The 23,753-nt window shown below is 39.2% G+C and overlaps 2 protein-coding genes across 5 annotated transcripts in view; one reads left to right on the forward strand and one right to left on the reverse strand.

Moving 5' to 3' along the window:
* The first annotated feature begins 550 nt into the window (after window positions 1–550).
* Window positions 551–1,194, forward strand: LOC137251661 (cuticle protein 10.6-like). The gene is made up of 2 exons (XM_067786370.1): window positions 551–672; window positions 742–1,194. The coding sequence occupies exons 1-2, from the start codon at window positions 661–663 to the stop codon at window positions 1,192–1,194; spliced, it is 465 nt and encodes a 154-aa protein (XP_067642471.1). The 5' UTR covers window positions 551–660.
* A 9,677-nt stretch (window positions 1,195–10,871) lies between these two features.
* Window positions 10,872–23,753, reverse strand: part of Dab (DAB adaptor protein) — a 30,202-nt gene continuing 17,320 nt past the window's right edge. For 2 of the 4 annotated variants that reach the window (XM_067789994.1, XM_067789992.1), the window contains exons 5-11: window positions 23,229–23,751; window positions 19,115–19,444; window positions 15,370–18,685; window positions 15,224–15,306; window positions 14,327–15,160; window positions 14,118–14,253; window positions 10,872–12,282 (exon numbers count right to left, since the gene is read on the reverse strand). In XM_067789994.1, the coding sequence (XP_067646095.1) occupies window positions 11,004–12,282; window positions 14,118–14,253; window positions 14,327–15,160; window positions 15,224–15,306; window positions 15,370–18,685; window positions 19,115–19,444; window positions 23,229–23,751 (6,501 nt within the window). In that variant the 3' untranslated portion in view covers window positions 10,872–11,003. Of the gene's footprint in view, window positions 12,283–14,117; window positions 14,254–14,326; window positions 15,161–15,223; window positions 15,307–15,369; window positions 19,445–23,228; window positions 23,752–23,753 lie in introns of all 4 variants that reach the window. The other 2 variants (XM_067789995.1, XM_067789991.1) reach the window with 2 other exon arrangements.

Consider the following 23,753-nt stretch of genomic DNA (forward strand, 5'->3'; position numbering starts at 1 on the left):
TTGTAGATAATACCCTTTTGCCGGAATCTTACTCATTCGCGAGGCTAGTGAGTGCTCCATTTCTCACGCTTTTCAACAGCAGAATTTTACGTTTGTTTGACTTTTCTCTCAGTAAAACGTCGTTGGTAGACATAAATTCACAGGTACACACAAACTGTTAGTACAAGGTCAGTGTCAAAGAAACGGTGTACATTGTCACTGACTGACTTGCACTTTACAGGCTTTTCATGGTAACAATTTTCAAAAACATAAATACCAAATATGACTCAAAAATGTCACACCCAAGTGCTTATTTACATACTTACACTGAATCGTCTGATGGTTTACCCGCTAAGTGCTTTATATGTCCGTTCAATACGGACTCTGCATACTAAATTACCGGCATAGGGCTCCCAAATATGTTTCTTTGGAAAAACACAATCGCCACCCATAAGGCTACACAATTCAAGTTTAACGCACGTAATAACCAAAAAATATTTTTCATGGACAAACCTTTTGCATGGGACAGACAGCTATGCTCGAAAGCAGGCATGAAAGAACGAAATTATTTGTTATAAAACTCTTGACCAAATCGAAGATAGATATCAAACGCATTCAGCAGCTCAAAGTGGTCACACGCACTCGTCGTCAAACTAAGATTTTAAGAAAAATACTTCAAAAATGTTCAAATACGTAAGTGATCTCGTTGGCGATTAACCCCATAGTCGAAACAATAACTAAGTTAACTTTTTCAATTTCTAGGCTTTTGTTATCGTCGCTGTCATTGCCTGCGCTGTTGCCGAACCTCATTTTCTAGCCGCCGCTCCAGCTCCACTTGCCGTGGCTGCTCCAGCTCCCTTCATTACCGCTACCAGCAATCAAGTTGTGGCTCGTACTCATAATGGTGTCGCTTTTGCACCTGTTGTTGCACCAGCACCCGTCGCACCTGTAGCACATGTTGCACCAGTCGCCAAGGTTGTTGCTCCCGTAGCTGCTCCAGTGGCTGCTCCATTCGCTGCTCCAGCACCATTTGTTACTCGCTATGCTGCCGCCCCAGCACCATATGTCACCGGTTATGCAGCGGGCCCATTCGCCTACTCAGCACCTTTTACGGCTCCTGCTGCTTATGCTTCGCCCGCAGCTTTCTCATACGCTCCTGCTGCGTATGCGTCAGGTCTTCGTTATGCTGCCGCTCCTGTCCCAGCTGTGTGGTAAGCGAAGGGAGTTTGGAATTCATTTAATGGACTGTGATAGTTTTTAAGCGATTAAAGAATATTAACATGGAAACCTAATAAAATAATTTACTATAAATAAGCAACTCGAAACGACTTCTGATGCATCTTTTACTGTGGAGGGGTCTTATTAGAAGCATCTCGTATAAAATAAACTGACCGTTTATGCTAGGGGCTGCCTGGCAACTACCCCGATCTCTAAGCACGAGTGGACACTTGCAAACTGAACGCGTTTCGGGCTACCTGTGGAAACTTTAAAGTTTCCGCTTCTGGTTAAGTGAGCCTTTAATCAGCTAAGCTAGCGCTGGGCTAACATCAACTCTTTCCAGTTGTCGAGGTCTTTCTATCCAGTTACTGTCTTAAAACGCTCTGCCCTGTACAGATTCATTAAAGTTCATATATCCGTGGTAATTGCGGTGTTAATAGGGTACTACCCGATGGGAGTCGATGAGATGTGCCTTAGTATCTCGCAGAGCCCCAGCTGTGTTAGCTAAACGGAGGATAACTAGGTGGTACTACGAAGAGATGCAGTACACAAAAGTCAGCATTGCATGTAATGAGTCCCCACATGACAACATCAATCTTTTCAACTGCAATCTTGAACCAACGCTTCTAACAGCCATGTTTCATTGTTTCAACCCTATTGAAACTGGAAGTTTCCTTAGACTTCCGGTTTAGGATACCGATCACAGTTTGTGAGTGATCGTACCTATTTTATGGGGTGAAGGTAACAAGAAGAAGAATGTGGAACCATCCAGTAATTTGCTTCGTTTTCCGGCTTCGCGAGAGTGAGGTGTGGGAAATATTTTAGATTTGCTATATCTGTAACTAAACATCACCGTTAGTTAATGGGATAGCAATACTTACCACTAAAGTGTTCAAGTGAGCCATCTCTTAACGAGGCGCCAGCCGACCATTCTAATTTAGGTTAGCCAATTAGAAACTTAAGCGGAAAAAGATTTTGCCGGATATGTGTTTGTTGCAGGGGACTCGTAAAACAAAACAGCAAACAGTACTAGTAATCTTTGCAATGACATCGCCCAGACTGTCTGATTGTGACAGCATCTGCGTCTTGCTCGTATATATGCTTATTTATAATCGTAGCCCAAATCGCAGAAGCACGGATCATGACAACATCAGATAAAGCAGTTCTGACACTGTTCGAGAGAAAAGTTCTTCGAAAGATTTACAGAACTCTACGCGTTGGCCACGATGGTTAGCGAAGAAGATTTAATGGTGAGCTTTAGGCAGACATCAACATATTCAAGCGAATTCAAACGCAGCGGCTAGGCCATGTTATTCGAAAGTAAGATGATACTCCGGCTAATAAAGAATTTTTATCGGAGCCGGCCTATGGAAGCAGAGGAAGTGGGCAGACCCCACTCAGTTGGAAGGACCAGGTGGAAAACGATTTAAATCCCCTTGGCCGGACAAATAGGCGACAGTTAATGCAGCGAAGAAGCGACTGGTGCGCCTTGTTGGATGGCCATAACCGTGCATCGACCAAGTACCGGTAGATATCTAGCAGCATAAAGGAGCACAAATCATTGACTCATTGATTCTTATGGTTATTAATCTGCTGTACCTGTGATTACGATTATTGGTCAAAGAGATTGTGGACTACGATTTGGATCAATTTGCTTTCCTATCACTGTTCACGCACAGTTCCGGATAGAACTCTCTGCTACTAAAAATCATTTCCTCAAATGAATTTGTTCATAAAAAATCGCAGGTTCTGCCAACTCTAGTCCAAATCTGCTTTAAAAGCATAAAATCAAATCAGAAACATAGTGCGTACACATAATGTAATGATAGAAGGTGGAGGAAGATTTGAAAGGTGTCATATCGAACGCCCTTAGCTCCAGTGACCTCCAGGTTGTATTTTGGAAGTACACGAGAAAGGGGGCATACAATATGGGAGAGAGATATGAGATGTTTTCAACTTATAAACTTCTTGTGAACGCATCAATTTTGCTGGTTATACTTTAGGACAGAGGTGGAATGCTTATAAACGAGCAAATATGTCAGCAGAGGTGTCGAAATACACGTTTTTAGCTCGATATTAATAACCTGAAAGTATATATTTTTCTGATGCCAAAAGATATTTGCAAAATTATCGTTGAAAATTGTATGAACAAAGGTGTTCTACCCCCGGTTTTGGGTCGGCCAAGGTTTGTTGTCCGGATTACTGATACCGAGGTAAAAACATGTCTTTTGAACTCTCTCTGGACATTTTTGGGCGTGTAATAACAGTATACCCCTGTCCTGGAGTATTAAAGAAAGCAGTTTTTAATATTTTACATCAGGGGAAAATGTTATTGAACCACAACAGGAGGACGGACAAGGCAGCAGGTAGATACATTTGGTGGAATATTTATTGAGGTTTTGGCTTTAGTCTTGATCCCTATCATTAAATTCGCCGCTGCGTCCAATTATAGGTAGGTGGTCCGAAGCCGAAGAGAGTGTGTACACATCTAGCCAAGCCTTCGCTGTTAGTAAAGATACCAAGCGAGCAGCTGCAACTTTTCAGATGCCCGTTCAGGACATCGCCATGAGCATGTTCTAACGAGCATAACGTATACATTATATATCGCACGTTGTCGTTTTAACGATAAATACGCTCCCCAAATGATTTGATAATCCTTTGCCGGATATAGATCCAGTCTGTACGTTAAGGTATAAGACCATAATGGGCGGCTGACTTATAGATCAATGGTATCACTATACAAAGGTGTAATGTAACAATAATCACCACCCTGGGCTAGGAAACCAGCCACATAAAACGACTTAATACAACAATTAAAGCAGAGCTACTAGGTTTAGGAAGGGCGTGTAGATTCGTATTAGAGAGTCATGTAAGCGGCGGTAAGATATGCCTGTACTCAGACAGCCGGGCGATAGATTTACCTAACATGTTCGTACTAGTGTATTGTTAGACATCTATGTGGCAGTAACGGACTGTTGTCATCAAAAAAGAGTGACATACTCCCCAACTTCAAGAAAACGCCAAATCGCAATTGGCTGTCTATGGAAACTTGTAAAACCACCATGCAAACAACCAAAAACCCGAGTACTGCCACTATTGGTGCTGACCACGGCAAAACTTTTAACCCCTGCAATGTCAGCTCTGCTGATTAATGCGTTCAGGAAAAAAAGATGAAAGCATCGCCATTTAATCACCCTTATTGTCATTGGCGTCGTCGTCACTGAACGACGACGACTCACGACGTTTTAAATTCGGTATTGCCGTTGTCGTTTTCGATAACTATTGACGACTATAGACACATGTTTGGTATTGGCAAAGAGGATAGATAATTATCTACTCTCTTTGACGATGTCGACGACGACAATGACAATATGGGTGAATATACATATATATGCGATAGACGGGGCAAAGAAAAACGGGTGAGATACCCATACCGGATATTAGACGTTCTCGACGGCATGAACGACCCAATATGGAAATAATATGGAAAACGAAGCCTCAAGTAATGCATTAAGGCTGATTTTTTCCCGGCGCCACGTTTCAAGATAAAAAGGTAAATGTATCCGTCCTCCAATCGTACACATTATTCAATCACTTGCGATTTTCGTATCATAAGCAAACTTAAAACACTTAAAAGATCTTTCTCGTAGCAGGCTCTGCCCTCGGCATTGGTTTGGCAAGCCTTCCGAGTGTGTTTCTGCCATTAAAAGCTTCTTAGCGAAGCTTCATCCGCCTTGTAGATGCCGTTCAAAGTCGTGCTGCTAATTTGGAGGAAAAATTAAGAAGGAACAAAAAGCAAATACGAAGAGAAGCTGGACCTAAATCTCCGCGTTTTTATTGATTTTTTATTTTTTGGATCGACTATCTGTTGAATTTGGCATGGCACACTATGTGCCAATTGGGTGGTAACTATATCCTATGTTGTCTAGGAGTTGATTTATGCTTCTTGCCAACTCTTTAATAACTCGCCGGGAAATCGATTATTTCTCTGTTCTTCACCACATTTGAGATAACTAAAAAATTTGTCCATTTTTGAAACCTTCGATAATTCGACTGATAGTATGGTGTGACCTGATAACCACTGCACGGATAGTGCTTGGATTATAGAGGGAACAATTCTATTGCGACGATTACGGTCCTATGGTAAAATGTTTCTTGTTTTAATCCGCTATTTGTCTGTGTGCTAATGGCGTGTAGCACACTGATAGAACTAAGCACTTTTCGGAAGCGTGCTGATGACTAGCTAGCTAGGAGAAACATAATGTTCATGTTTTTGTGCGCGTCTGTTTGCTCGCCGGCTGACTCTGGCATCCAGCGAATACTGTCGACAAAAGGCTCTGGAAAAGAGGTTGCAATTTTTAAGAAACACCTCCCATTTGGCTCGATTGTGGTCATTTAACAGCCGTCTGATGTTTTCGTTGTGGTCCCTCTTCTTCTTTTTCTTCTAATTATTCTTGGGATAATAAGGCTTCCCGTAGGTTTTACTGATTTTTATAGATGTTGATGGTCTTTACCGGATATTTATCTGGTACGTTCCGCAAAAAACCACCATAGGTCATCCAACCCTCACCTTCTGTGAGGACTTTGGACGGCCAGAACCTCGCTTGTTAAATAAACGAGTAGGTGAAGTAGACAATTGAATTGGATAAGCTATAAATAGCGCTGGCGTCCACTTTCAAAGAGTTGAACTACACAACCTCTTGAGTTCCCTTAAGGTCCCTAATTATAAGGCCAAATTTCCCGTACACCACTAATAGGACTAAGGCAGTTTAAAAACGCGCCGATATTTTTGAGATTCGGCGGCGGCGTGCGAAAAACGACAATAATCGGCAGCGGCGTGTATCTCTAACCAGAGATGAATACATTTACAAATATGAATGTAGGTGTCATCCACATATTTCGCAGGCGAGGCTCTAGAGCTAGGGGGTGGCGATGGGACGGACTAGAAGTTTCAATGTATTCATATTAAATCGTTCCCAAGGTAATCGGGCTAGTACATTAATAGTGATTGTTACCTAAACTTCGGGGAGAGTCTTTATGTTCATACCATTAGCATTTGTACATTTAATTTAGGTACGGAGCTGGCAGGTTGTGGTATATGCAGGTCAATGTAGAGTGAGAAGTATGGTTGGGAGCTCTGATGCGCGTTTTAGCCATGGTTGCTCCTCAACGCAGGTATGGACCTTAACTACGCTAAGCGAATCCTGTTACATATATGAGTGTTTCATATACATATTCAGCAGGGGAGGCTGGAAGGTAGGATGACCTGGAAGGTGCTCGTTCGTGACGACTAAAAACCAAATATGGCGTACTTAAGGTGCTTGAAGAGATAAAAGAAATAATTACACATACATAAGTAATTTGAGTTGAATTTAGATATTGTATATTTGTTTTTAATAAGTATGTATATTCCTCATTACATATTTATTTAAATTTTTAGTATTTTACTTTTTTTCGAAACAAAACTAAAGAATTACATATTAATTTTGACTTAACATCGTAATACACATGTATGTGTTTGAGTGCGTGTGTGAGTATGCATAAATTTTCATTCATATTGCCATGACATACAATTAGTCAATTTCCATAAATAGTTGTTATACATTATTATAGATCAATTACAAATACATACGTAGTACATGTGGACATACATATATTTATATTAAGGAATATATTTATATATACAATATTAGAGTACATTATTATTAATATTTAGTTATATATGACGTATTGCATAATTTGTTCGAATTAATTTTTTTAAGTTTTAATTTCAATTTGTATTAAATTTAATAAATTTAGTACATAATTTAGTGGCATGTAGGTATATATATGAGTATATAAATAATTTTTTTTTTTTTACGTATGTATGCATAATTTGTTCGTAATTTTTCTTTATTGTTATTGATTTTTTTAAATTTTTGCTAAATTGTTAACTTTTTTAAAATGTAAAAAATAAATTAATTACAAAAAAAATTTAAAATATCGTCATAAGATCTTGAAGATTTGGGAAAATATTGCAAAAAAATTTTTTTTTTTTTTTTTTTGTATTTTAACAAAAAATCATGTTACTGAGTATTTGTCGACACCTTTTGATGACTTAAAACTGTTTAATCATTTTCGTGATTAAAGGAAGACTCAAATATGACTCCCTATAAGAGGCCATCGAAGTGATTTTTTTTAAATACGGCAGCAAAATATACAGTGACCACAAATTAGTTATAAAAACGATACGAAGAAGGCTAAAACTTGATAATTTACGCGTTAAAAATAAGACTCATAAATGGCTCCCTCATACTCTCATATACCCAAGTAATTTATTGAAATACAATTACAAAATTTACTGAATGTACAAGTTGATTAAATAAAAGGAATCGAGAAGACTAAAACTGATAAGTTCCGTGATAAAAAAAAGATTCTAACATGACCCCCTCGTACGATTGGAAGGTGATTTATTGAAATTACAATAAGAAAATGTACAGCGTTCAGAAAATAATTAGAAACGTAAATCGGTGTTGACCAAAACCTGATCATTTCTACGAATAAAAGAAGACTCAAAATTGACACAACCATAAAAAAGATTCAAATATAACTCCATCGTTATGTTTAGTTTGTTCACAAATTAATTAGAAATATAGAGCGAAGTAGACTAACTTATCATTAAATTAAAAAAGAATCAAAAATGACGCAATCGTAAAAAAGACTCAAATACGACTGCCTCGTACGTTTGCAAGGTCATTTATTGAAAATCAGATAAGAAAATGTACAGCGTTGCCAAACCAATAAGAAAAACGATTCGAATTAGACTCAAAAATGATCATTTACACGAATAAAAAGACCTAAAATTGATTCAATCCTAATAAGACTCAATTATGACTCTCTCGTACGATTGCATTGCAAATTTATTGAAAATACAATAGAAAAATGTACAAAATGTACAAAGTTACAAGTTTTGATTGAAATTACAGCATAAAGACTCAAAATTGATCAAAAAATGTGAGTTATAAAAGTTACGTTCGGCCAACGAAAGTCATTTTGGATCGAAAAAGTAGCGCGTTCGTGATAACTTTAATCGCACAAGAAACTTGGAAAAACTCGAATACGATCAATAGTTTTATAAAATGCTATATGCGTAATCATATTTTGGTTGAAACGTTAAATAAAGCTTTGTTTGTTGTTGATGTTTGTGTTAGTTTAACCGTGTGCTTGTTATGTTTTTTTTCTAATGCTTTTTCATTTATATGAGTATATAGTATGGATTTACACTTATGTATGTTGTTTTTCCTATTTTTAATGATTTTAGCTATAAATTCATGCAGTATACTATTTTTCATAACTGAGTTTGAGTGTTTTTCGATATATTTCGGAACTATGGCGTTTTTCACTTTTTTGTTTCTATTTCGTTATTTCTACATAATTGTATTAATACATAATTGCAATGATTTATTTAGTGAAGTTCTTTTTATATTTTTTTTCTTTTGTAATATTTTGATAACATTTTGCTTAACTTACGTATATTAAATAATGCTGTTTCATTAACATCAAGATATACAATAAACACATCGTGTTTTAGAAATTTCAACTCTCTCTCTCCTTTTCTCTCTGACTCCTTTTCTCTCTTTCTTTACTTTCTAGTATTAGCATTTTTCTTACTATTTCTCTTATAACAAGTATTAGCTATAATATATACACACAAAGATTTTTATAAAGTTACATAAACATTGCTTCATTTTCTATATTTTGTTTTAGTTAGCTTTCTTATTTACAATATTTCTTACTTATTGCTGTTAGCCAAAATTTATAAAAAAAATCAAAATTGATAAATAAATAAAAACGACAAAAATATGAAAAAAAATAAAAAATTAAAATAACAGTTTTTTTAACAAAACAGAGTATATACAAATATGTAATACATCCTAATAAAAAAAAAAACGCAGCACTATTACTTAGTGGAGGGTTAAATTTACTTAAAAGAGCTTGCAGGGAGGTGCGTAGTTGCAGTGCCATATCCAGAGAAGCGACTGGGTGGGTAGAAGAACAGACAACAGGCTCGAATTCGAGACGGAACTAAAACCAAACTCAATTAAACCGAGATTTTGTCCCAAAGGATCCGAAATTGGTCTAAAGAAAATGAAACTCGATTTCAAAAGCACTGAAACCTGTTGAAAGTAACCTAAACTACCTTTAAGGAACCGACTACGAATAACTTTAAGGCCCCCGTCAATTTTTTGGCATGGTTGTTGGCCGTTCCGGAGATGATCGTAAAACAATCCTGAAATGATCCCGAAATATCCCTGAAACCGCCTTGAAAATATTTCCCAAATTATTTCGAATTTGTCTTATAATAATTGATTTTTAAATTATCTCGAGGTAGTCCCGACGTGATACCGAAACGGCCTGGAAAATCCGGAAATTATTCAGAATATAATCCCAAATTGACTCAAAAATAGTCCCGAAATTGTACCGAAATAGTACAGATATAATTCTTAAACGAAAATGCAGAAATGAATCGCAGATGATCTCAATTCCCAAATTATTTGGAATTTATTTTGAAATATTCCCCAATAAACGATTTCGGAATACTTCCTAGGTGATCCCGAAAGTGCGTAGAAAATCCGTAAATAATCCCGAAACAATAAAGAAAAGATCACATACACAATACCGCAATAGTTTCGAAAAAATACTGAGAAAATCCCAAAGTAGTTCAGTAATGATCACAAAATTATACTAAAATAGTTTTCAATATTTTATCGAAAGAATTCTCGAAATATTCCGCAAAAAAATCACGAAATATTCAGAAACTGTTTACAAATTGTATCGAAAATACGTTACCTAGAAACGAAATTCACAAAATGATCCCGGAGTAATTCCGTAAATTTCCTAAAATAGTCTCGAAAACATCATTACTAAACCGATTTCGCCCATTTTCACAACAAACCCTTAACGTCATAAAAGTGATAATTTTACTCAACGTCGCTAAAAGTTGTAGAAAGAGATTAACTAAAAAGGGACGGGCTAAAAACTATTCAAAAGTTAAAAAATTTGCATTTCTATATTTTAGCTTCTTGACAATTGAAATTAGGTAAATGTAAGATCTTTGGCCACCCATTCACCCATTTACGAATATTCTCTCAAACTCCCTTTCTATAATTTCTCAAACGCTGCGCATGAGTACTTCAAGCTACTAGCACAACAACAAAAACTTAAAGTATATCATATTTCAAACGATACATAATTAAATTTTTCATAAGGAAATTGAAAGAGTCAATTTTACGACGACATCTCTTTGTATTTCTCAACAGTGTACCTTTAAAGCTTTCGTATTGTTGTTGATGTAACTGTTGCTGCGGCTTATATGTGAGGTAACCGTTTTCTTTGCGTACAACACCATTTTCTTTGATACACTCAACAGCGGCCACAGCGCTACAACCGATGCAACCAACTTCCAGAGGCGCGCACAGCGGTGCTAAACTGTTCGAACGTTTTGGTTGTATTTGCAGTTGTTGTTGTTGCTTTTGATGTTCTTGTTGTTGTTGATAATAGTAGTCATTTAAATTTGTTATATAATAATAATCATGGTCGGCAATAACATTGATTTCTGCATAATTATCTTCTTCTAATTCGTCTTCCGCTTCCGCATACTCTTGATCATGGCGATCTTTATTTTGCATGCGCTTTTTAGCCTCATTGCATATGTTTAGAATATCAATACATTTGCTGCTACCATTCAAATGCTGCTGTTGTTGTTGTTGTTGTTGTAGTTGTGTAGAGTATTCACATTTTGCGTTACGTGCAAACAATTGATCAAATCACATATTTTCATCAAATTTAGCAAAATTAAAATCATCGTCACATTGAAAACCGCCACCTGTGCCAGAACCACTGTCACCATTTCCAGTGCCCGATTGTTTTCCATTGTTATTGTTATTATTGTTAGCCAACTTTGCTTCGTTTGGCGCTTTGAAGAACTCATCATCTTCGAATGGATCTTCCGATTTTTTTGCAAAAATATTTATAGATTCAGATTTCTTTATAAGTTCTTGGCGCTGCTGTAATTTACTATTACGTAAATTATGTTTCTTTGCGGTGGCGCTTGGCAAAAGCCCAGTAATACTGGGTCCCGTATTTTGCAATGAATCCGCATGCCATTGATCTTCCTTTTCGAAATCGAACTGCGCATTTGAGAAATCATCTTCGAATGCGGCATCATCGAACTGTGACACTTTGACATTATCATCAAAACGTAATTTCTGTGTTATAATTGCCGGCAACGTATGCGTTGTGGGCAACGCAGGCGATGGCGTACCATCCATATCGAATTGTTGCGAACTACTGACACTTGTCGAATTTTGTGCAAACGTGTGCATTTTTTCACGTTCAGAGAAATCATTGGAGAAACGGAAAGATGATTTGGTGGCTGGTGTTGCGGATGCGCTCGCCGTTGTAGCAGCTGGCGTTGAATTGCAACTGGACGCCGTGCCAGCTGGCGCGGGTGGAGGTGAGCTCTGATTAAAGTCGGATTCGAAACCACCATCGAAACTAAATTTTGTAACGCTTCCACCACCGCTACCGCCTCCTATGCTACCGCTGCCGCCTAAACCACCACCGCCACCGCTGCCACCAGTCGTTGCCGCCAAATATGAGCTGCCGGCGCTTGCCAAGCTAGCGCTCGCATTCGAACGTGGTGTAGGCGTTTGTTCATAATCATCGAAATCATATTCACCTCCGCCGCGTATAGGATATTTTTTGGCCGCATTTATAGGTGCACTACATTTTAACGCGCTTATTGGCACTTTACCCATGGAATGTTGTTTGCGTTCACTTTCCAACATGCGTTGATGCATTTCATGACGCCGCCTATTCAAGCGCTCGAATTTATCCTCATCAGTAGGCGGTTCATCATAATCTTCATCCACATAATCTTCTTCATCATCCACATCGTCATCGTATGTAATGTAATCGTAGTTGTCGCGTAGATGGGGAACAGCAGATACGGTGCTGCTGTAGCGGCTGCCAGTTGATGGCAGAGCGCCAGTGGCGTTGCTGTAGGGAATTTCTTTGCCACGTGAGCGTTGTTTTTTTCGGAATCTGAAAATTGACAAAAAAATCAGGAAGTTAATAAAATTTTAGAAAAAAAAAGTAGGGACTCATTTTAATAGTTGTCCTCTTTTTTTGAACCGAAGTTCGAGTCAAAAAAAGTGTCCTAGATGTAAGTTCATGGGATCTCGGGGAAAAATAAAAGTGAAATCCAGACTTTTATTTTATAAGTCCGAAAATAAAAGTAAAATTTTTTTAAAGATATAGATAGATACTTCTAAATGTCTAGATTTGAAACCTATATGGTCTTTTGAAAGTTTTTGTTACTAATATCAAAAATTTGTCATAGAAGAACTAAAACTAACTCTCACTTTTCCATAGTAAACTTGCACCTATCTTTTCGCGATAAAGTTAGATATTGCCTTTAAATTTGATACACCGATTTTTGTTGAAACAAGAAGGATTCTGTATGAAAAAATTCGTCTCAATTAGATGAGTTCTTCCATAGCTATAGAGCCGGACTTTTATTCTGTCCTTAAAAAAAAAAAAGTCCGGACTTAACTTTTATTTTCGGAGTTATAAAATAAAAGTCTGGATTTAATAATTTCTTTCGAAATAATTATTGAAAGTTCGAAAATAATTTTTTCTGAAGGACTTAAAATATAAAAGGAATACAAGTTTGAGTCCCTGTAAAAAAGTTTAAAAGTTTGGAAAGAAGTGAATCTTCATTTTAATTAGAGATGGTTTCGGACTCAATTCCGGACTATTTTGGAATCTTTTCGGCATGGTTTTCGGAATCATGAGGGAACTCTTTGGGTTTGGGGATTGTGCTCACTCACGATACCGGGATTGTTTTCGGGATTATTTCTGGAATATTTCGGACCTTTTGGGATCAGTTCGGAACTCTTTTGAGATTGTTAAATTATTTCAGGACTATTTCAATACCACTTTGAGACCATTTTGAAACTGTTCCAAAGATGATTTTTAGACTATGATTTTGGCATTGATTTTTTCTTGACTATTTCCGGGTAATTTGGGAATTTTTCGGCACAGCTTCGATATTGTGGATTATGGATCAGTTTAAGACCATTTCGGAAATGTTTGGGATTGTTTTCAAGTAAATTCCGGAATAATTTTAAGTGTCATTATGGGACCGTTTCGAACCATTTCAGGATGATTTTAAGACTCTTTAGGAATCATTTCCGAGTTATTAGCGGGACTGTTTGGGAATTGTTTTCGATAACATTTCTGAACTATATCGCGGCATAACTATCGAACCATTTCGGAACTATTCTATGATGATGGCATCATTTCGGGATTATTTATGGGATCATTTTGGAATTTTTTTCGTGAATATTTCAGGATAATTTCAGACATTTTCGGCATTATGTCGCAATTGGGTAGGAAATAATTTCGAGATCATTTCGGGACAGCTTAAGAACTGTTTTGGGGAATGTCTAAAAATCATAGCGAGACTATTTGGAATTTTTTTAGGAATCGTTTTGGGACGGTTTTAGTATTATTCTGGGATTATTTGGGGACCATCTGCGGTTCATTTTATTTCGATCTCTGGCACAATCCGGGATTTTTTTCTTTTTAATTTTTTTTTCTGTTTCTATTCTTTTGGTTAGTTTGAAGCAATTTTGTAATAATTTACAGAACCACTGCAGGATTGTATTTAGGATTATATCGGAACTATTTATAAATCGTTGTTCACTACTGAAAACATTTTTCTTACAAAAACATGTCAACTACGTGTAGATTGAGATTCCAGTAAATTTGGATTTTAGTTCAACGAAATTTTAAATTTAATTTTATTCGTGCAAATGCCCTTAAGAGTTTCACTTCTAAGAAAATAGTGCTTTACTTTTTCCAGCAGCACTCACCTGCGATCCTTTTCGCCATCCGATCCAGAAGGCGTTTGACCATGCGCCACTGCACGTCTACCCTCTGCATGTCGACGTTCAGATTCGGCAGCGCTTGATGGGCGCTTCCATGATTTCTGACCAGGTAGAGGTGGCTCTGCAGCAAATCAAGTTTGGAAAATATATTAGTTTAAAAGATAGCAAATAAACTACAAACAAAATTATCTTACCCTCTCCATCCCATGGGCTTGATCCGCTGCTCTTGCGCGCCCTCGTCTGCCCACCGCTGACAACCATTCCAGTTCCTCCTCCTCCTACCGATGATAGCTGATTTGGACGTTGCATGCTTCGCGTTTCAGCCATACCTCCTACATTTGCACCACCACTCATGCGCGCACGCTGATGGAAATCGTTTTCTGAATCTTGTTCATATTCAATATCACCTGTAGCGCGCAATTTCATGCTTTTACGAAGTGAACGTGTCTTATCCGGGCCGAAACGCTCACGAAAATCTTCATGACTCTCCATACTACCGTAAACATCACCGCTGCCAAAGCTGCGTCGACGGCGGGTAGCACTTTCAAATGATTCTATGCTTTCGCGATCAAAAGATTTACGTTCGCGTTCGTATAAATATTCGCTGGTGCGTGATTTATAGCCAACACCACCACTGCCGCTTGTCATTGCGGCCATAGGCGTGCGCCCATCATCGTAAATATTTTCATAGTCAGCGCGTCGACTACTTTTCGATGGTTTATCATAGCTGGCGGCGTCGCGATAACGGTCATGCAGCACATCGCCGTAATCATCAAAGTCGTAATTTGAACGCGCATAATCCCGATAATACTTACTGCCACGCTTATCGTAAGCAATACGCCTGTCGTAGCTCGATGAAGCGTTAGGTGGCAGCGCAACACCGCGCTTTTCATACACAGGTGGACCGTATGTGGTGCGCTCGTAAGCGCTGCGTTCGAATGCTGCGCGTGCGCGCAAATTAGCAGCTTGTTCCATTTCTTGTGGCGACCAGGTGTGATGTGGTGCATGATGATACCAATTGGGCGCTTCTGGAAGTAGAAAAGTTTGGTAAAGTGACACAGATTGTATACTTCAAGCGCATGTCTACTCACCTAAATCGAAATTGTCCCGACTGCGTGAAAGACCTGGCTTTAACTTGCGATGGTCGCGCCTTGCACTAAATTCGTCTTCGTAACTGGAAAATAACGAAAAAAAGTGGATTATAACTTTTCAAATCTTCATTCATATTAGCACATACTCGTAATCTTCATCGCAGGAATTCAACCTACGTGTGTGGCGCATATGGTACCCATGTCGATCTGCAACATGCGTGATACCTGGCGGCGGCTTGGCTGAACCTACCACCCCTGGTATACGCTTTTGCTTTTGAAAGTCGGATAGATCATCGTCCCATGGACTCAAGTCGCGCGAAGATGATGATGTCTGATGACGTTCCTTCTTTGGCCAACGTCGACCGGCACCACCACTTTTACTCCAACCCTCATCACGCGGATCGGACGAGCATGGCGATTCTGCTGTATCGTTTTGTGAGGTGTTCGATGGTGGCGGTGGCGGCAAATGTAACGTAGCAGTCTTCATTGCTGGCTTTGCGCTCGTACGTGCGCGTTTATCCAACTTTTCAATGCTGGGCTTGGGCGAATCAAATGTTGCCCAAAACTCTTTAGAGTGTTTCACTTCGGGCTCAACGCAAGAATGTATTTGCTTTGTGGCTGTATCAATGAGACTTGAGACAGCGGAGAGTTGAGTCAATATTGGTGAGGGTTGTAGCGATTTGCTGAGCGGAGATCTTTGCTGTTGACGTTGTTGAGCAGCGCCAAGTGTTGGTGATTTCTGCAACGGTATAGGTGAAGTGCTTACATCGTTGAATTGCGTTTGCGTCGAGAGCGTTGCGTTGGGGTGTGGCAGCGCCGTTAAGCTGCCCGCTGTCACAATGACCGTGGGCATATTCGTAGTTGAATTTGCTGGGGAAATGCGTTCGCGCGAATCTAGGGATAAATTTGAAATAGCGCGTTGCATTAGCTCATCAATTTCGAGGTCATCCTTGGATGATGATAGACAACCGATACTGCTAGCTACCGTAAGGAACTTGCTATCTTGCTGGGCTTGTAATAAATTCGGTGAGGGCTGTGAGGCCGAACGTTCTGGTAGGCTGCCGCCATTCATATCAAGTTTATCAGACTTATCACCGCTATCCAATTGCTGTGTGGATGTGGAGAGTTTCTGATATTTATCTTGTCCTACGCGCGTGCCTTCGCCATCTTTTTCATTGCTGTCCAAACTGCTTTCGCCGCCGCCTTCATCATCCTCGTCTTCAATAGTCAGTGCGGATGAGGAAGGCTCCGCCGGCAAGCCACGACTATCAACCAAACCAAGTCGATCAGGACCTCTGCTGCTCGTGCGACCATCCATAATATGCTTCAAATCTTGATCTTGATCTTCATTGAACTCATCGCTAAACTCTGGAAACTCTTGTGACGCCTGTAAATGGGCTATAGCCGTCGGTGGTGGTTTATTATCGAAGAGATTCTCTACAAGTATGATATCGCGCAAAGCCGCATACCGATCCTTAGCTTGCGCTACCACTTCAGTGATTTTCGTATCAATTTTTGCCGGCTGGGCTTTCGTACCACCTACCACGTCCGTTGCTGTACCAGTAAGGAAATCGTCGTTATCAAAGTTTGCTTCAAAGTGCGCGCCAATATCATCCGGCATCGCTGCCATACCTTGCGCATCTTCTATAGGGGCGTTACCGCTGTTGTCGCCTTCCTGTTCTGTGATCTCTTCACCAATAAGATCCGAATTTTCTTGCTGCTCTTGTAGCTCCTTATCAATAATTTCACGGAAAACAGCATAGCGATCAGCAGGCGGCACAGTAGGTGCATTGAGCCCAGCGTCGCCGAGTATTGGAGGGGGCCCTATAGGTGGTTCGATGAATTGCTCGAAATTGGCAAAAGTATCTTGATCTTTGCTCAACGCCTCACGTGTGGGTAAATCTTCGCCGAATGTGTCATCGAATTTGGCAACAAAAGTTGCTTGTTGATCGAAATTCACTTTAAAGATGGGCGCTTGTTGCACCTGCTCAGTTTTCGTTAACGCCGCTTCTCTGCGACGCGCCGTCAACGGACTAATATGGCTTGAAAGCAGCGCTTCCTCACTACTAATAACGTCAACTGCAGCTCGCTGTGGTTTCGATTTCTCAATAAACTCTGAAAGATATGACGTCAGCTCAACAAGCGTCATAGTGCTCAACTTGCTCACAGGCACACTCAATTTAGCTGCCAGATCATCCAAACTCAAAGTCATCAACTGACTCAGTGTGATGTCAGGTATGATAGCTGGCGGCGGAGTATTTGCTCCACCGTCAGCAGCTAACGCTTGTTGTTGTTTTTGCTGTTGTTGCTGTAAGATTTCCATTTTGTTTTCATAAATGTCGTGCGCCTTCGAAAACGATTGCTGACGTTGAGCGCGCGTACGCGTTGACGTTTGCGTTGGAGGCGGCAAAAGCGGTGGCACATCACCAGTTACGGGTCCACCCGCACCAACCATACCACCACTAATGGGCGCCAAATAATCATCTTCTGTATGTCCAGGCTTACGTGGTCTTCCGGGGCCCGGAAAAATGCCATCCGAACGACTAATACGACGCGATGGCAACGGTATGGGTGGTACGTCGCTGGCGCCAGTGTTTGGGTCACGCAAAGCTTTATGTGTGGCTATGCCAACAAACTCATAACGACTATTCGCTGTTGCCGCACTTGAACTTGCGCTCGGTGGCACTGCATTACCCGAAGTAACGCGCGGTCTTATAATAATATCATTGAACTGTTTTTTCGGTGGCAAAGGAGGCGGCTCGGCATGCAATGCTGAATCGGGACGGGGTGGCGGTTCTGGTGCTGCCTCGTTTTCGCTCAACGAATCGCTCTCTTGAAGCCGACACATATTAATACTATTCGAATCGCGTTTCGAAAATCGTGCTTGTCCAAATAAATGCGGCATCTTCTTATTACTAATGCTCGAAATAACATCCACAGTTTGTTGCTTGAAAGCGGAAGATGGTTGCGCCATTGCGCTCAACTGCCCTGATTGCGTAGGACGCGAGCGAACTGTACTGCTCCCGCTACCAACTGTTATAGCGCTACCGTTACCCATCATACTTATCGGTTCTCCCATTTGTCGTTCTAAACGCGCCACATCTGCACGCCATTGCGCTGCGGTATTGAGCGGTTTCGCTGGTATAGGCGAGAGGCTACTTTCAGGCGGCAAATTGACTTGTAGCGGCCCACTGAAAACATCCGCTGAACGACGCGCTTCAGTGCTGGTAGTTGGTGAACTGCGTTGTTGATTGGCACTCTCAGCACTGGCGCTATTAAATTCAAATTCGAATGGATCTAACTTGGAAAAAACATCGCTGCCTTCTTGGAATGGATCACTCTTCTTGCGCGTTGGTGAAAAGGGATCAGTATCGCGTGGCATCATCACCACATCGCTAGCACCATCTGCAGTTGCCGCCGTAGATGCTGGCGCATTTTTCGTTGTCACTCCGGTTGTAGAGTCTAAAGTGTTATGATTTAAATTTAGATTAGTTGGTATTGTTGTTGTTGTATGAGACGGGGCTAATGCCGACTTAAAAGTCGACTGATATTGTTGTTGCATTCTTAAATTAGTAGAAGCTGTTATGTTATTATTATTAGAAGAAGAATAGGTGGATTTTGTTAGTAAATTGTGGCTAGTTGCTAATTGTTGGTTTTGGTTAGTATTTGTTAATCTAGTTACAACAACATTAGAAGCAATGCTCGTGCATTTCATGTGACTTGCGGTGCAAGTGCAAATATTTGCTGCGCTTGGCTGTGCCAGCACACCTAATAATAACGAAGTTGCTGTTGATGCAGCTGTTGCAGTTGTTGTTGCTACTGTTGTTGTTGTTTTTGATGTTGATATTAATTTGTTAGTATTTATGATGGCCGATTGTAAGCCAGTTGTACCTGGTGCATGATTTGGGTTAGTAATATTAAGTGATGCTAATTGTTTTTGTTGCTCGCGATGATGTTGGCTGAGTTGTGCGCTCTCTCGCTCGTCCATATTATTTAATGTATCCTCGAATAGGCCTTCCTTGCTGAGAAATTCATCGACCGCTGCCGAAGCGGCTGTATAATGTACGCCTGTTGCGGTGATATCCACAGTGCCATTACCGCCAACAGACAAATCGTTGAGCACTCTTTTGGGTGGATTCTTGAGCTCTTGGAAAAAGAATTTCTTATCGACGTAAGGACGTGTACGACCCGTACCTAATGGATCCAAATCTGTAAAAGCATCTAGCACATGGGAGAAGAATTAAGAGGGAATGAATAAGTGAAAATGACCCGTAGCCGTAGTGCAAGAGATGTTCTACCACGATGTTAATAACTGAGTGTTAAAAAATTAAAGCGTGATTTTTTTTTTTTTTTTTTATTTAAAAAATAATAATAGTGAAATGAAGTGAATAACTTGAAGTTGGCAATAACAAAATTACATATATAATATAGAACAGTGTAAAATTGTTTCGTGTGTGTGTGGGGATAGGGTAGATCTTTGGTAAACCTGCAACTTTTTCTCTCCCTCCTTCAGGCGTGTAAAGCAGGTATTGAGGCGACAGATAACTGTAACGTTTTGAATTTCTCTTTATTTATAATAATGAGAGCCCTTTTTTCAATTAAATATTTTTTTATTTCCTGAAGACGTCGCACAGTGGACCGAAATTGAAAAGTTGGGTCTTAGGACTTTAAATGTACATTTTCGTATTCTGTGATCTTTTTCCATAATTCATTGTTATATAACATTTTTTCATAAAACCTAATTTATAAAAGTTATGACACTTTTAGTAACCGGGTTTCATATCGACATACCCTAACGAGCATATGTGTACATCTAGGTATTTTTCTCAATTTCCAGCAATTTTGGCTTCTTTGAAATAATTTTTACTATTTCTCAATAAAAATATGTATCAAGGTCTAACCCAGAAGCTTTCAATTTTATTTTAAAAATGTGTGCAAAATTAGCGAAAACTCGACGAAATTTTTTCAAATTTGTACAAGAAAACAAATATACTATCACTCAAGAAATGGGGGCGATTCTTTTCGAAATCGACAATTTAACGGGAACAAAATGTGAAAGAGTTAAAGTCAGTCACTCATTAATACTAACCATGATTGATGAAAAAGCATCATCAATTTTGAGTGATACATCCACGCAACGTTGTTACATATGCAAGGCTACCCCAAAAGAGATGAATGACCTCGCTTTAATTTTTAACATAGACGTTGATTACTGACATTTACATTTATGGAGTGTATTCTTCATATATCTTACCGATTAGAATTTAAATCGTCGATAGCGAAATGAGATAATAAATCTAAATTGGAAGAAAGGCGGAGAGCAGTACAGAATTCTTTCAGAAATCAGACTGGTTTATTGGTAGACCGCGGTAAAGCAAGGACACGGTACAACGAATTATGGTGTTAGTGAAAATCTTATTCAAAAATTCTCTACAATATTAGGGGCACTTTCATGTGGGTGTCCAATAGATGTACAAAAGTTCAACATGTACGCCAGAAAAACCAGTCGAGTTTACGTCGAACTATATGAATGGTATTACATGCCTTCAAGTGTGCATAAAATTTTAGTACGCGGAGCTTCAATAGAGCATTTTGGTTCCATTCCTATTGGAAAGTTGTCCGAAGAAGCCGCTGAATCCAGAAATAAAAATTTTAGAGCACATCGTCGAGACCATGCAAGAAAAATTAGCCGCAAAGCAACAAATTAGAACATGTTAAATAACTTGTTTGTTACTTCTGACCAATTTATTTCATCGAGGAGATCGAAATTACCTAGTAAGCATGAGGAAATATTCGAAGAAGTGAAATCTCTACAACTCCTACCGCAAAACCTCGACTATGATACAGAAAACTAAATATTTTATTTTCTCAATTTTAATTGGGTACGAATATACATACTACATATGAAACGCAACATTTACTTAAAATAATAAAAATTGTTTTTTTTTTGTTTTACTTTTTTTTTTTTTGGTCATGGACTATTGACCGATCGAATAATGTTTGCTTTTAATTACTCTTTTGGCACTAACGAACAAGCTGGAATAGTAAGCATCATATAAACCAAAAAAATAATAATTAACGAACAAGGTGGAATAGCTAAATTTTGGATTTGAACCTTTTTTGGATTGTTAAATGCAAATTCAATATAAAAAAATTAAATGCATGATATGAATTATCAAATATTTTTGTTTCTAAATATTACAAAGAATTAAAAAGTGATTTGCAATACTAACATTAAAAAAAAAAACAAAAAACAAATATTTTTGTTTTTAAATTCAACCCAAATTAGAAAGTGATTCGCAATACCAAAAAACAAAAACCAAAAAACAAAAAAAAAAAAAAAACGCGAACCTTTTCGAACCATGAAACCGAGTACATTGCATAGTATATAACCCCAACTATATAAATAAATTAATCAAGTTTTGAGGAAATGCGAGGAAAATGAGTTAACGGTAATTTTTCCCATACATAAAATTTTGTTATTTTTGTTTAAGACTTTATGAAAAAATACTCATATATAAAAACGTCATGTAATGAGACTTAAAATCGATCCCCATCAAAGTTTTTGTGTTATTAACTAATATTTTTTTCATTTCCCTAAGTCCACTGAAAGCCAAATCCAGACCACTGTGCGTCGTCGACATGGTCCAAACAAAGATTTTTTTGTAAGTATTAAAAAGGTGAGCAAATTTCACTTTTCTCTACTATATTACCTTGAAAGAACATACATCGCAGTTTTGTTTATGGGGCACGAATTCATTCGCATTTTTGGATTACCAGGCTTACCAGTGGCGCTTTCTGTTAACCCAGCTTTGGCAAGACTTTGCCTCAGAAATGGCAGCCTGTCCACTTTTGTCAAAAGATTTTCTCACATCATTATGAATCTTTTCTAATTTTAAGATCCGAAAATTTCCTATTGAATTAGTTACTTTCGCGATACAAAAGTACTATCTTCCTCGACACTTTTCATCTTATCTCTTTGGTTACTTCTATTCCTATAAAATTAGTTTCTAAATGCTGTGTCACTTTCCTATCTAAACGTCGTTTCGCATTGAGGGAACAGTTCTTCCCGAAGGCTGATAAGAGATCAAAACAACAGCGATATTTACGGCGAAAGGGCAATAGGGAATGCTGGCAGGGACCTCCGAAGGTTTTGAAGAGTATTATCGACGAAGATGGTCCTTTGCCGGATACCTTTCCGGTGCATTCCGGAAATTAGCATTATTAAAGTACTAGCCCAACTATCTCGGAAACGATTTGGTGTGACCATGTCGAAACTTCTAAGTCTTTGCATTTAGGTCGGCTCTTACGACAGACATGCTGGGTGAATATTCTAAGCAGTGACGATAAGGTTGCTCCCCGAAGGCTTTAGGGAGTGTTATCGATGTGATGGTCCTTTGCTGGATACAGATCCGGTACGCTCCGGTAACACAGCACCATGAAGGTGCTAGCCCGACCATCTCGGGAACGATTTATATGGCCATATTACACCTTCAGGCCATCCCACCCTCCCCACCCCCAAGTTCCATGAGGAGCTTGGGGTCGCCAGAGCCTCGTCTGTTAGTGAAACAAGATTCGCCGCGGATAGGTGAGGTTGACAATTGCGTTTGGAGAAGCTGTATATTGCGCTGGCAACCTGAAGGATTGCGCTACACAGCCCCTGGAATCTGGTATTTTAGTCGCCTCTTACGACAGGAATACCTACCGCGGGTATATTCTGCCCCCTAACCCGCTGGGGGATGCGGTGCTTTCACCTTGTGGTAATGGACCGATTTTCGATAGAACGATTTGTTTGTTGTGAAATCAATCAAGAGCAAGAGCAAGCAAAATACCTTACAATATGGCACATTTTCCAAAAACCCACAAATTAGAAAATAAAAATATACCAAACGCATATTCGACAACAATAACCTTAAACCATAAGAAATTAAAGGGGTTAATGGACAGGACCAAACTATATATTTAAATAAATATCTTTCTCAAAATTAAGTTGCCAACAAACTACCTGACTTCACTGCCGCCTGTGACTGTGCGTCACCTAATATTGTTATTGGCGAAGAGGATGCTGTACCAGCAGTTGCAGTTGAGACACCACCACTTGACGCATTCTGTGTGCTCGTATTCGCTGCTGCTGCTTCAACATCAACGAGCGTTGAATTTTCACTTAATTGTTGTGTTGGCGTCGATATCGTTTCACTGGGAGCTAATGGAGCCATGGGCAGACCACCAACAACACCCATGGCACGGAGTGTACCTGCTTTTGAAGTATCAAAAACATCATTTTGTGTATCTAATTTATGCAACCAACTATCGTCGTCATCTTGTTGCTGTAAATGACCCGGTGAAGTACTTAAAGATGCTGGAGCTGTTGCAAGCAACGAAGAAAGTGTATTATTTTGTTGTGGTGCTATATTCGTTGATGTTGTTTTTACAGATGTTGATGTTTTATTTATTGCGGTATCGGTTGGTTTCGTAGTCGATTTATGACGTGAACGCCCCGATTCTGGTGGCGGCAAAAGATTGTAGCTCT

Source organism: Eurosta solidaginis, chromosome 5 (genome assembly GCF_040869045.1).
Source record: "Eurosta solidaginis isolate ZX-2024a chromosome 5, ASM4086904v1, whole genome shotgun sequence".
NCBI classification, from domain to species: Eukaryota; Metazoa; Arthropoda; class Insecta; order Diptera; family Tephritidae; genus Eurosta; species Eurosta solidaginis.